At 36.2% G+C, this 15,127-nt stretch overlaps 1 protein-coding gene across 4 annotated transcripts in view; it reads right to left on the bottom strand.

The window, feature by feature from the left end:
* LOC150087353 (uncharacterized) overlaps positions 1-15,127 on the bottom strand; it is a 521,069-nt gene that overhangs the window by 168,990 nt on the left and 336,952 nt on the right. For all 4 annotated transcript variants that reach the window (XM_090371151.1, XM_090371150.1, XM_090371149.1 and 1 more), the window contains one exon: positions 8,982-9,120. In XM_090371151.1, coding sequence (XP_090227277.1) covers positions 8,982-9,120 — 139 coding nt within the window. The remainder of the gene's footprint in view (positions 1-8,981; positions 9,121-15,127) is intronic.

The following is a 15,127-nucleotide window of genomic DNA, read 5'->3' on the forward strand; positions in this document are numbered from 1 at the left end:
ACCCTGTGCTGAGTTGAACAATGTCAAACAATGATGAGACCTTACAAAAAAAAAAAAAAAAAAAAAAAAAAAAAATTTGTATATCACCAGTTAGTTTTCTAGAGGAGACTGTCTTTATTCACATCTGTTTATACATCTAATATGAAAACATCCAAAAATGATCATAACAAACAATGGCACACCAAGAAATTGTCTGGGGATGGGGAGTTTGTACATTCCACATAAGTGTTTTTACCAAGTACTAAAAAGTGACAGTACAAATATGTAATATAATCAAAATGCTCTTGGGTGGGTGGGGGATACAGCCTCACTGCAGCCTTTCTAGTGGGTGCTCAGTAATAGATCTGAGGTGGTATCATTCACAACATAGTGTTTATCAGTTTACTTCCCATAACAATTATACCACACTGAATGGTTTTTGATGTTTGTAAACTAATAGCTGTTTTTAACTTAGTTTAAGCTGATTACAGAAGTACTATTTTATATTATTATTATTTTTTTTTCTGTCCATTGGGTATTAGCCCAGTACCACATGGCGATATCCTGTCAATTCCATGCCGTCAACTTATAGTGGAGAATGTAGCAGAAGCAGAGAGGTCTAAAAGTGAAGATTTTGAATCCAGCCCTTAACTCTTTTCACAGCAATTTCACAGGACTCGATGACCTGGTAGGAGATTTACATTTACCAAAGGAACCTGCAGAACTCCTTGGTTCTAGGCTGAAGTCAAAAAATTGTCTAGCACATGTGACTTTCCTCATGGAACAGACACATAAAACGGCAACTAGTCCCCACTTTTAAGAGTAATTCTATGGTTTTTTTTGCAGTAATATAAATGACTTAATGAACCTATTTAGGATTAGTTAGAATTGTACACAGTGGAGACTTTTTACAGACTCATCAAAAAGAAGTCTCAAAGGATGTTGCTCCACTACGGAAACAAATATTTTCATTGTGGAGCAATGGAAATAAATAAATATTTAAATATGTATTTAAAAGAAGCATAAGAGGACTCTTAGTTGTGCTACACAGAAATTTCCATGATTTTTTTGTGAGTGGGACAGTTGGGGAAAGAGTAAGCACTGGGATGTCAAGATCTGGCCAAAGAGGCGCAGCTTGTTGTTGACTGGCTTAAAGAATTGTTCATAAAACATTGGTAGACCCCAAAAATTGTTATTCTTCCACATCAAACTGGCTTTGAAAAAACAGATTGTGAATACTTTACCTCAGGAAGGCCCCTGCCTCAACTACCTTTGTACTGAATTCCCATTGTTCACACTTGAGAAACTAACACAAGGTATTTTTGTTTGACCTCATATTTCCAAACTGATGAGGGACTGAGATTTTGAGGGAACCATGAATAAAAGAGAAAAACAGGCACGGATTAACTTCAGGTCTGTTGTTGAGAACTTCTTAGGGAACAACAAGGATTCAGACTGTAAGAATATAATTGAAAGTATGTTGGCAAACTTAAAGGAGCTGGGATGCAATATGAGTGTCAAGGCACATTTTTTACACTCCTACATAGACTACAATCTAGGAAATATTAGTGAAGATCAGGGTGAGAGGATTCACCAAGACATTAAAGACATGGAGATGAGATACCAGGGGAGGTGGAATGTCAAAATGATGGCAAGCTATTGGTGGATGGTGAAAAGGGAATGTAAAGTAGAAGAATGTGCAAGGAAATCAAAAGGGAAAAAAATCTGATCCATCGTGAATCAGTTTATAAATGAGAGGTGACTTCGTAGTGGACTTTTTATCACATTATCCTTTTTTAAAAGTGTTTTCAACGAGCATTTAAATATAAAATTACAGCAAAATAGCATTCGGTGCACAAATTCTGCCAAAATTAACAAAAGTTTGTGAAAAATAAAATTTTCTTTTGTGATTTTTGAAGAAACCTGATGTGATGGAAGCAAACATTTTTGAATTCAGCATTAGAAAATAATTAAGAAACACCCTTTTTCTGAAAAAACATCAGTGATTTTTTTTCAGAATGCAGAGTACAGCAGTGTTGTTATTAATACTAGCATATGATCAAAGAAGCAAGCTTATCATCAGAAAAAAACTACCCACACCATCTGTTCATCACCTATTATCTTTCATCATTATGCTTAGAAAATCCATTTAAAACTTGAACACAAATCACGTCTCCTTAAAAGTGCCTAGCTTCCAAGTATGTCATTTTGCAGAACCAACATCTTTGTGTTAACAATAACCCTTTGTATTCTTTAATAACCTGATTGCTCCTCTCCACATCAGTTCCAAGAGACCCATATCTTTTTTAAAATGAGGCTAACTGACCTGTATGCAATGCTCAAGATGTGGCCTAACCATTGCTTTGTCCCAGCTGGCAAAGTTCCTGTATATCACCAACAAAATCCCACTGGCTGTTCCAGGTTATCAGCACTGCTCAAGAGCCTCATGCCAGATGTACAATTACCCTAACTCTCTTATTTCATTCTCCACCACCTTGAATGTGGTACTACCTAATTGGTATGTTATTCTGGAATTACTGTCGTCCATATGCAATACCTTGCATTTACCAACGTTACTCCAATTACCACTTCTCAGCCCATCTCCATAATTTTTCTAGGTCTTTCTGCAGTACTATGCCTTGATTCCTTTATTAACCATCCTGAAAACCATTTTTTTTTTTTGTTTCATCTGTAAACTTAAGACAATAAGCTTGATATGACCTCATCAATAGCTTTCACATATATAGATATATAGTAAACTATGCCACAATTAACAGACCAGTGCTGAACCAAGGTATTCACCTAACATTAGTCAAAGAAGAGCAGTGCCCACTTATAATTATCCTCTGTAATCTGCCACTCAACTATTCCATCACCCATAGCAATAGCCCGCTCCTAATGTTCCACTGTTCCAATTTGTATAGCAGCCTTTTGTATAAAACAGTGTCAAAACTTTATTGTAATTGAAATACATGATCTCAAAACTATTTGCATCCAGGTCCTTTTTTTTACTGCTTCACAGTGCCAATTAGACCAGCCGGACAGGATCACCCCCACCTTTAACAAACCCATGTTGGGAGTTCCATATACATGGGTCCTCATTATCCGAGGATAATTGGTTCCAGAAAATTCTACTTAAAACGGGAACCAAATTTTCATAATGTGCATTATGTAAATATGAAACAAGGGATTGAAGGAATTGAAAAGAGGGGCGTATTTACAATGCAGAGGATAAATTTACAAAAATATTTACAGTTTAGTAATGAAGGAAATAGTCATATTAATAAAAAAAATTTGTTCTTTGTTGTTGGATGTCTTCATAGAGGAGCATTCGCAACACTAAAATTTAATAATATCCCACCCTAATGTCAAGGTGATAGCATAACACAGTAACTAAAAGACTATGGGTTCCAGCTAGTAGTGTTGCAACTCAGTTGTTTCTTAGTAGATAGTCTTTCTGTAGGCCTTATTGGAGAAGTTTTTCACAGTTAACCTGAAGCCGGTTTAAGGTTTCTATGGTATTTAGTGGGAATATCTTGTTTAAACTTTCCAAGGAGTTTAGATTATTACAGCAAAGTGGGCCAATTTGCAGGCTGTAGGATTGCTTCTGACTTCGTGGGTGAGAGATGATGCCTGTAAGTACTGGCACATCATATCTTCCTGTCAATACTTGGCCAGGATGTGAATATTTGTCCAAATGACAATAAACATCCACAGTGTCCATTCCATATTTGCATACCGACGGCTTCCCTCTACTCATTCTTAAAGTGTGTAGTGCCTTCATTGTGGAGTCCCGTCTACCAATCTTTAATCACATACTGAATTCCGGATCAATCCCGACAACGTGGAATCACTACAGGGTACAACCCATACCCAAAAGAAGAAACCCTTAGGACTTCAGACCAATCTCAGTGGGCTGCTATCTATTAAACGTGTTTGAGAAAACTATCTTAACAGCACTGATCGCCAATGCTTCTCTCATAGACCTAAACATCTGCATACTGTGATCCCCAAAAGATATACACATACAAACCTACTGGACACCCTATTTAAAATTCAAACTGCTCTCAACAGTAAATCTCAGCTAGATATAATCTTCGTTGATATTTCATCAGCTTATGATAAGCTCTTAATTCTCACTCTCATCTACATTCTAGAAAATGTACTTCAGCATTACAGGAAGCCTGTTAAAACCCATCAACTTCATCTTTACACCAAAACAACTTGGCTTAGGGTTCACCGTACTTATCCTTAATATCATCAGCTATAAATTCTTCAACAGGAGTGTATTATAATGTGGGGGAGTACCACAGGGAGGTGACCTGTCTGGCCACTGTATGCCGTTGCCCTTGAACCCTTCCTTGCAAGGTACACTGATTTCTCATCATATGCAGATGACCTCAAATTATACGTAATCATCTAAATACGCTGAACAAACTCACCTCATAAACCAATGAGTCTCCATCCTGATCGACAGCCTTGTAGCCTATCTATTGCAAATAGGTCTGGAGCTAAATGTATCAAAATCAGCTCAAATTACCTTTACAAAAAGAGAATAAAAAATGACATCAGAGCCTATCACAATAGACTGCAGATAAGCAAGGTGAAGTCTCACACCAACCACGGCATGACTTGTGACAAGGGCCTCACTATTCAGAACCATTTTTTGGACTGCGAAACTAACACTTTCTCAGCGATGTGGGTAATTTGACAAGAGATGACGGGGTTACTCAACATCGATGTAGTCGGAGGATACGTCCAGCAGTGCCTACAACCTATCGCACTATATGCATCACCAATCTGGTCTTCTGCCCTGATGTCGTCATAAACAGATTCCTGGCAGTTGAGTATTGGGTAATGTGATGGATGAACAGGGTCACAGGCAATACATTCATCATCCACAGGGCTGTTTTATATACCAACTTAAACATCACTCCCTGGAGAGTTCAAACACCATCCAGGAATATTCTTCTTCTTTCTCAGATGATTACCAGTGTAATTGATGGCCCCCAGTCTATGAGGACTTATCTCTACCTTACTTGCTGGACAAGTAATGACAACCCCTACCTACCGTTACCCTCTGATACTGTCCAACCTGTGCTGTCTGAAGAAATTCTCCACAAACAACCTTTTCAATTTTTTTTTTTTTTTTTTTTTTTATCTGAACCCCAAACACGAGAGGTATTAGAACCTATAAGTACTTAGTACCGTGCTTGGGTTGGAGGTTGAGAAGACGAAAGAAGATATTTGTTGACATTGGACTTGAACTTCTGTAGATTGTAATTTTCAGGAAATACGTATGAAGGAAGGTTGTTCCAGAAAACAGCAGTTGAATGAATAAATGAGGAAGATGAAAAGTTGGTTCTGTGGGTTTGAAGTTGGACAGTAGATGGATGTTGGCTGGTAGCGGCATGTGTTCGGACTGTTTTGAAAGAGAGAGCGGGAATTATAGAAGCCAATTCAGAAGAACAGTGCCCATGGAAGTATCTTTAGAAGCATGCAGCAGAAACAGTACGTCTATGAGACAGCAAGTGGAGAAACTCTGTTAGAGAGGTAATTCCCAAATCATTATGATGATACACTTTTTAAATTTGCTGGCTATTTAAGAGAATGGTGATGTTATGCTTTCTGGAGAAGGACATCTGGGCATTTTTAAGAGGGTTAATTTCGAGCCCACTGAGGCGGGGAAGTTGGCCAGATTAGTTAACTGCTGTATGGCTTGTAAAGCAATGTTATGCTCACTATCATTACTGCTGGGTGAGAAGAATATTTTCAGGTCGTCCGCATAGATCAGGATGTTATTGCAGGTTGAGAGGAAAGAACAGAGGGCTGCGGCGAAGTGTTGCAGAGAGCACCCCTCCTTGGGAAACTCCTCTCTTTACTTGTAATTTTGAAATTGATGCTAAAATCTTCATGCTTTACTATTATGATCCCCTCTATAAGTAAATCTTTAAGTAATGTGAGTAAGTTTCCTGTAATGCAGCAGAGAGATTCCAGGAAGTGGAGGAGTGGTTCAATCACTATCCTGTTATAAGTGGCTGTGATGTCCAAAAACAGGATATCCATCTAGCTTTCACTATTCAGGGCAATTTGGATCCTGCAACTTGTCTCTAAGAGGATAGTAATAGTAGACCTATTTTCAATGACTGAGTGAAGATATGATCATGAAGAAGGTCGTTCTCACAAAAATATTCAAATGGTTGGTAACTTTTCTCAAGGGCTTCCTTTAATTCTTTAATTTTCAAATCTTTATTCGTTGGGGATTCAATCATGTCATCATTTTCGGCTTCCTCTTCTGTGGTAGTTGGTATAATTCTACTAACTCCTCCTTTGTAAGTGGTTTTGCACTTTATTCAAGCAATTGTGTAATATCGCCATCATCAACTTCGTGGAATTCAGTTTCTTTTGCAAGACTTACAATTTCATTTTGTAACCCAGTCACTTTGCATTCTTCATATCCATGAACTGCATCAGGGTATAACCGTTTCCATGAGTTATTAATCTACACAAAATTTCTTTCCAATCTCCAATCTTCTCCAATCATTTTTATACTATGCAGAATAGTAAAACTTCCATACACAAAAATCCTCTGTGTTATTTTCATTGCTTGTATCAGTTTCAGAAATTAATCCTCGTAATCGCAGCGACTCAGATAAAGAATACTTGGATATCAGGGACACACTGTAATTGTTTTCCTGTTAAGGTGATATGAGAGTACTCCTTAACCACTGACTCCATTATTTTCCCTGGAATAGAAATCAAGCTAACATTTATAAAACTTTCAAGCCACTCTTTAATTTCCCTTTCTGAACAAGAGAGACATTTTCACTCCTCAGATCTATAGGACACTTCCTCCTCAATCTCATAATCCCTATTTTATATCTGTTCCTCTACCAGAACTTAATTTCTGCTAATATGTCAATGTATTCTTTACTATTCCCAGTCCTTATGCCTTCCAACTAACACAATACACTGTAATTGCCAAATCTGCAGTTTCTTAATTCATAGCAGATCCTGCTTATTTCAAGTTAGCAATTAATCCCAAGACTAAATACATGAACTTTGCCCATGCTCTTTCCTTCTCTACATTATCTCTTTCCATTCAATCTGTAGCTACCTCTCCTGTTCCATCTGTTAATTTCATTTGAGTTCAAGAATGCATTTACATGACAGCCACTCTAACATCAGATATACAAACAAGTCAAAATTACATGGAAAATGGAAATATTTGATTTCTGAAGTTTTCACAGGCAGCAATTTTAACTTATATCTTGCAGAGAATTTAATGAAGGGTGCCTCACTTATTTCAGTAAAACCATGTCAATTCAAAGGGGAAGAGAATAAAAATAAGTCTTTTTCAATTTAAACAGGCTCAAGTACACTTCCAAGTTCAGAACATGCAAGTATTAATTAATGAAGAAGTTAGTCGCTCTTATTAATACTGTGCAAGATTTTAATAATTCTCATTTAAAACAAACATTCATGATTATAATATAGGTTTAACAAGTAATTTAACTTGAGTAAGATAATTGTGCTATGGAGAAATGCAGTAAATTTGTGACATACTATTTCTAAATTTCGTTTTTGCCACCAATATAAAGATTGATGCACACAACCTATATGTAAAAATAAGTGCTGTTTAGATTATGTATAAATGTATATACCTCCTGGAGAGACAGAGTGCTACCAAATTTTTGCATTACACTTTTACAAATATTAAATAGCAAATATTATCTGCTATTTAATATTTACAATCAAATCAAAAACAAAGTGACATCTCTCATTTCTGCTTTATCGCTCTGAATAAACTTCATTAAGCACTAATTGCTTTTAATTAGTGCTTAATGCGGGTGATTAGCTGACGTTGTTTCAGAACAGCTAAGAGTGGTAGACAAAAAATGTGCAGTGCCTGAGTGCAGCTGAAAAATGTATGCTCAAATGCAGTTGCGCAAAATTTGTTAACAGTGGTAAAAAAATAATAAGGCTAAATAATAAATATATATATATATATAACATGAACACTTGACACAGACTTGTCATGTGCACAATCACCAGACAGAATAAAATGCATAACAAAAAAAAAAAAAAAAAAGAAAGAAAGAAAGAAAAAAGAAAAGATAACTCATTAAAGTGAAGTTGGGTATGCAGACTTGTACAGAATCATCATTCTTGGAAAATTACAATCCTCACCAGTTAAAATCTGACTAGGTGTAAAGGGGCTCGGGGAGGTGTTTGAGAGTGGTGAATGGTGCATATTGTTGATTCTTAAGCTGTGTGCATTCGAGAATTATATACAGAATAGTTAAAAGTAGTACTGCACAATGCTTACAATAGGTGGTATCAATAGCCCGAGCAAGATGTTCAAAAAAATAAAATGACCACTACCAAAAATTGGATGTTTTAGGCTTTCTTAATCACATGTTAATAATGTTAAATACTGTCAAGCTGAAATATCAAAATGACTTAAAGTCGGTTCTCCAATATAAATTTTTTTTCAATTAACTGAGAAGTTTTCATGAAGAGGGAGAGAGATGGAACTCAATGGATCCTAAATATGTCATAACTTAAAGTAGCTCTCTCCTCTTTCCTCTCCTTCTATCCCCCACCCTGTTGTTACTACACCTGTTATTTATATTAGTATTGTATGCAACCTAAATATCTAGAATTATATACTGTAAATAATGAAGTTGGACCCAATTAGATGCAAAAAATTATGGTTTAATAAAATAAATAACCACACAATATGATTTCTGAAACCACTATATGAGAGCAATGCAAAATATTAAAAATAGCCAAACTGTAAAATGACAAAAGCTAGTTAATTTGTTTATTGTGTCAACAATAATATTACAATGTGGCTTTTGTATTTAAAATATTGAATATTAGGGGCTGGTACTACGTGAAAGGCATATTTGCAATTTAGAAAGATAATCCTGTAAACATTAGACAAATTACGTCACAAAAAAGGGAGAACAAAGATACTCCCTTTAAAGATAACTTACAGGCATTTTCTCTTCAAAATCTCTGGTGCTTGACCACATATCTGTTTCTCTAGTATCTCTTTCTCGTGGTGGCTCCACTTTCTCCTCATATGTATCCTGTTCACGAAACTGGAACTCTGGGTCATCAAATTCTCTTTCCCTAAGTTAAATAAACACTTAATCAAGTTGGGAACTACTGTACTATAAATAAAGTGCTACTTTAGCACCAAAGATTTTAATTCTTCTAGTATAACACCACTTTCAACAAGGTTTGCAGAAATTATTGCTAGTTAAGATGCAAGTTAACCAAAACTAATTTTCTACTACAAAAAAAACTTTAAAGTTAAAGACTGTTTCTTTCTAGGTAACAAGGTGTATCCTTATTAACTCAGTATATCAAAATATATATTCAAAGTTGGCCATTAATATATACATGATTCCTGAGGATAACCAACATTATGCATTTTTCTCAATCAAAACGTTCTCTGCTAGCAGTTCAATCAACAAGAATAATTCTTTAGATTAGACATGCACATGATTTTTGCTAACTAAAGGGACAGCTTCATTCACAACACTAATCAATTACAGAAACCACTATTATGTTATTTCTTAAACATCAGCATTTTCAAATAATGGAATTCCATTTACTGTAGTGCAACCAACTAACACACAGAATATCACAAACTGTATTTCCTAATAATGAAAAGAAGTGTTTTATGTATTTTAACTGTCAATTTATCTCTACTATTTGTTATTCCACAGGGTAGGGAATCCTTTATGCAATCCATCCAAACTTTCCTCCACACTCCATTCATGGTTTTCTGAGTAACTACATCCCAAGCACTTGCTGTAGATGGCAGTTTTAATGTTGTAGGATTTCCAAAACTCCTTTAAGCTCGGTATTTTCATATTTTGTTGATGGCTTCTATTTTCGGTGTTGATGGCTTTAATAGCTTGGGGAAAGATGTTCCTTATGTAGTGAGCTTTAAATGTGGCAATAACACCTTAGTCCATTGGTTGGATCACAGATTGAATGTTTGGAGCATGTAAATATTTTTCATATGATTGTTCAAGTCTTCTAAGCTATCTTTGCTTGGGTGTCCTGGCGTATTGTCCATGATCAGAACTGCTTTGTAATCAAGGATATTTTTCGCACATTATTATTCCAACACGTGACAGAAGAATTCAGAGTACCAATCAACGAAAGGAGGCCAAGCTATAACCAAAGTTTTTTTTTATTAGTGGTCCAAATTACAGGTAGTGAAACCGTTAAGAGTCCTTGGATTTTCCGAATGGTAACCTAAAGGGGGTTCTAATCTAAAATCCCGTGATGTTACCACCCAACAATAAAGTCAGCCAATCCTTCACCGCCTTGAAGCCTAGCATGTTTTTCTTTTTCCCTCCCTTTTTTCTATATCAAACTTGTTTCAGGCATTCGTCCCCCCCCCCCAAGTCCCATTTCTTCCAAGTTAAAAACTTGTTGATCAGTATAATACCCCTCTTCAATAATTTTAACAAGTTTTTTTGAAATTTTCAGCTCCTTGATCTGCACTTGCGGCTTCTCCCTGGATTACTAGTGTTAAATGATTTGAATTTTTTTTTTTCGTGATGAGCTTTCTTCAGATCTTATATAGAAAGTAAAAACTGAACTTCCATTAACTTTATGGAATTCTGCATTGGATATTATCTTCAATAAAATTATTTAGAAGTCTCCCCGTTTCATTCATAATACATGGTCTAGCCCTAGTCAATTTATTTGCCTGTAGTAGAACAGCTGTCTTTCCTGTTGCTAAAATTCTTTATTTTTTATAATTGTTTTTACAGTTGAAACTGCCATTCCTAAATTACTCCACACACCCACTTGTTGTTGACCAGAATTGATTCACTTCAAAACATCTAATTTAAATTTCAAGCAATCTTTTTCTTACCTTTATAGTCTTTGTACCACGCCCAAACGTTGTTGCTTTTTCATTCTTATGTAACTGCATTGCAATTGAACAATGTTCGAGAAAACTGTCCATTAGAGATGATGTCTCACACTGTACTGAGTAATGATTAGACTTTCGATAAATGCAAATAGTGCAAATATTACAATTCCCGTCACTGGACGGGAATACGGTTAACTTGATAATTTTTTTTCAAATGTTAATCTTGGAAGTAACAAGTTGCTGGACTGCAATTAAATTAGCGTGGCAAAATTTCTTCAGTCTTGGAAACATTTTAATGCTGTTTTGCTATTCATTCTCATGCTAATGACTACATCAGATAAAACGTCCAAAATTCAATTAAAAAATTCAATTTGTACATTGGTAAAAGAGCGTTATAGTGAGTTGTGACAACGCTATAGTTAGACAAGGGTTATAATATAAGAACAGTGTTATAGCGGATCAACTTAAAGTGGGCCGCATTATAACGAGGGGCTACTGCATTCTTAGTTTATATTTTGCAACAGAATATCAGCACACCTGCCAACCAATCTGTTAAGAAAATTACGAAGAAATTTGCACAATAAAAAAAATCAAGATTTTATTACTGTCGTGCGGGGGGGGGGGCACCATATTATGATGGTGACCCAGAAAAGATCATGGCAGCTATATAGGCACATTTCCACATTTGCAAAACATATATCCTTTCCAGTGGTATAACCAAGTGTATTATGTATTTGTAAGTCACCCCAATGTACCACACAATTTGACTCTGCAGACAATAGCTGACATATACCCACCCCGTGTTTCTCTCATGCTATAGGAGTGTTACCCTACGTGTCATTAACATGATTTATGAATGGTGTCCGTGTACAGGATAATGAAATGGCCTTTTTATGAAAGAAAACAGTACTGGGAGAGGTGGTTATACACATGGAATATGGACATGGGGTACATGTTAAAGATCATAAGCAAACACCATGTGTTAGTACAAATACATATCATTGCATGTAAAAAAATAGTTACCATGTACAGTTTAATATATTTTATAATGTCATATATAAAAGTGGCCTGTATTTGAAAAGAGGATAGGAAATATGGCTATAGCCCATACACACTGCCCTATACTAATATCTGTGCATATGCATATCGACAAATAACCTTTATTTTAGGAAAACTATTAACATGTGCTGCAATCTTTAGAATTTACGATAGCTTCTAGAGTTTGTGGAACACTCCCAACAATTTTTTGTAAATGTCTTCCGATATTTTCTGCCATCTCTTCACATGCACCTGATGATCTGATTCATCCTGGAGGTTTCGTATAGAACTGAGGTCAGAGCTCTGGGCTGCTGAGTCCAACTTTAATGTTCATGTCCTGAAACCACAATGCAAACAGTATGATATGGAGTGTGGTCCCGCTGATAGAGATACAGTAGACTATTTTCTGGGAGGGATGGTAAAAATAAAATGCCTGATAATCGATTTCCCGGTTAATTCCAAAAATATCGAAACATGTTCGGCAATGTTCCTAAAAAAAATATGGCGATAGATTAAAAAAAAAAAAAAAAAACTTACCACGCACTACTTGCATGTCCAATATGATGCTTGCATAGGTATAAAAACATACTTATAGGTATGTTTTTATGCCGATGATGTGCATATTAATTTTCACAATAATTTTCTACAAGTTTTGTTTTAACAAAGTTTTTACCATAATATTTATATTTTATGAAAAATAGGAGATAAGCGAAAATCACTTCACTTAAAGAAAAATAGGTAAGTATACAAGATCTCCCATTGCAACTTTTTGACGAATGGCACTTCAAATATTTATTGAAACCATTTTTTCTGACAGAACACTATCTTCTTGCCACAGAGTAGTACTCTGTGCGTCTTGCTTCTCTAGGTAGTCAAGAAGTGAGAAGGAGAAGTCCGGTTGGCTTGCCTCCCTAAAATCCACTCATGCACACCTTCTCGATGGTAAGCCCTGTTATGTCACTTAGGTGGCAACGAACGTGTAGAGCGCTTCTCTTCAAGACGCCTGGTCAGCGTGAAGAGGAAAAGACCAAACCCTCCAGCATATGACAGTACAACAATACAAATGGCCCTCAGTCCCCAGCAGCTTTCACTCTCCCTCTTACGGCAGCGAGAGGATCAGAGTGGAAGCAGAGGGTGCTAAGAATCTCTGGGTACGACCAGGCTGCCATGCATGGAAATTGAACTTGGCCTGTTATAACGTACGATCACTCATCGGTGAAGACAGGATATTAGAGCTGGAAAAGGAATTAGAAAATGTGAATTGGAATATCATCGGTTTGGCTGAAACAAGAAGAAGAAGAAGAAGAAATGAATCATTTATAAGTTTATCAAGTGGAAATCTGCTGTACACCAATGGAAACAGTGAAAGGAGTGAAGGTGGAGTTGGGTTTCTGGTTCATAAAGATTTTAAAAACAACATTTTGGAATTCAAAAGTACATCACCAAGGGTGTCAAGACTAATACTCAAGATTTCTAAGAGGTACAAGCTAAAGATTATAATGATTTATGCACCAAATTCAAGCCATGATGATGAAGAGGTTGAAGAAATGTACACCGAAACTGAGTCTTCTAGATGAGCAGAAAACCCACTACACTATTATTATGGGGGACTCCAATGCTAAGGTTGGAAAAAGGCAAAACAGCGCAGAAAGAGGAACTATAGGAAATTTTGGAATTGGTGAAAGAAATAAAAGAGGTGAAAGACTTGTGGAATTTGCAGAATCTCAAGGACTGTCAGTAATGAATACTTTTTTCAAGAAAAGGATGACCAGAAAATGGACATGGAAGAGTCCAAATGGATTAACAACTAATGAAATCGACTTCATCCTCACTAACAGAAGATATATTGTGAATGATGTTACCGTCCTGAATAAGGTAAATGTTGGAAGTGATCACCGAATGGTATGGTGTACACTTGATATAAACGTAGGAAAGGAAAGGAAAAAACTGACTTGAGTAAATAATACAAAGGTCTTTGAGATAACAGAAGAGGAGAAAAAGCAGTATGTAGTGGAACTTAAGAACAAGTTTGAGCTTCTGCAGATTGCTCAGGACCAAGATATCGACGAGGAATATTACAACTTTCTGAAAGTGATAAAGCCCAGAAACCTATAGTGAAAAAGAAATCCAAAGAAGGAAAAATTAGTCAAGAAACACTTGTCATGATGAACCGAAGACGACAAATGAAGAGCAAGAAAAACACTGACAGGGAGAACATAGAGTATACTGAGTTATGCAAAGCCATTAGAAAGAGACTTAGAGAGGACATAAGATTTAACACAAGAAAAGTAGAACAAGGATTAAGGGAAAACAAAGGATTTAAATCAGCAGCCATGAGCAGTAATACAAAAAGACAAATGATACTGAAACAGAAGAATAGCAATTGTGTACTTATAAACAGCAGAGAAGGCATAATTCAAATATAATTCATAATTCAAAAAAAAAAAAAGCAGAAGACTACTATAAGAATTATACAAGGAGCAGGGAATGATACCAGCAGTGGGGAAAATGGATTGCAAAGTAGCAACACATACGACATACCCGATATTCTTCCTGATGAGGTAGAACATGCGTTGAAGAAAATTAAGAATCGGCAAGCCCCGGGGGAAGATGAAGTTACTGTAGAGTTGTTAAAATTGGGAGGAAGAGACATAACAAAAACTGGCAAGGCTCTTCACAAAGTGCATTAGAAAAGATGTGACGCCCAAGCAGTGGAATAATGCAATCGTAGTTTTGCTGCACAAGAAAGGAGATAAATCAGAAACTGGAAATTATAGACCAATTAGCTTGTTATCCCACATCTACAAGTTGTTCACAAGGGCCATTACTAACAGATTAGAAAGAATACTTGATGAGAATCAACCAAAAGAGCAAGCTGGCTTTAGGACAGGATTCTCAACTATGGATCACCTTCACGTAATATCACAGCTAATGGAGAAAGCAAATAAATATAAAACACCATTATGCCTGGCATTTGTGGATTATGAAAAGGCATTTGACTCCGTACAGCATAAGGCAATGTTACAGGCACTGGAAAGACTAGGCAATAGATACCCCATATATTATGATTTTGAAGAAAATATATATGAGAGTGCTACCTCCTTTATTAGACTAGACAAAGACAGTAGGAAATTTAAAATCGAGAAAAGAGTTCGACAAGGAGACAATATCTCCGAAGCTGTTTACTGCTGCCCTTGAGGA

Source organism: Mastigoproctus giganteus, chromosome 4 (genome assembly GCF_048544385.1).
Source record: "Mastigoproctus giganteus isolate SK-2022 chromosome 4, ASM4854438v1, whole genome shotgun sequence".
NCBI lineage: Eukaryota > Metazoa > Arthropoda > Arachnida > Uropygi > Thelyphonidae > Mastigoproctus > Mastigoproctus giganteus.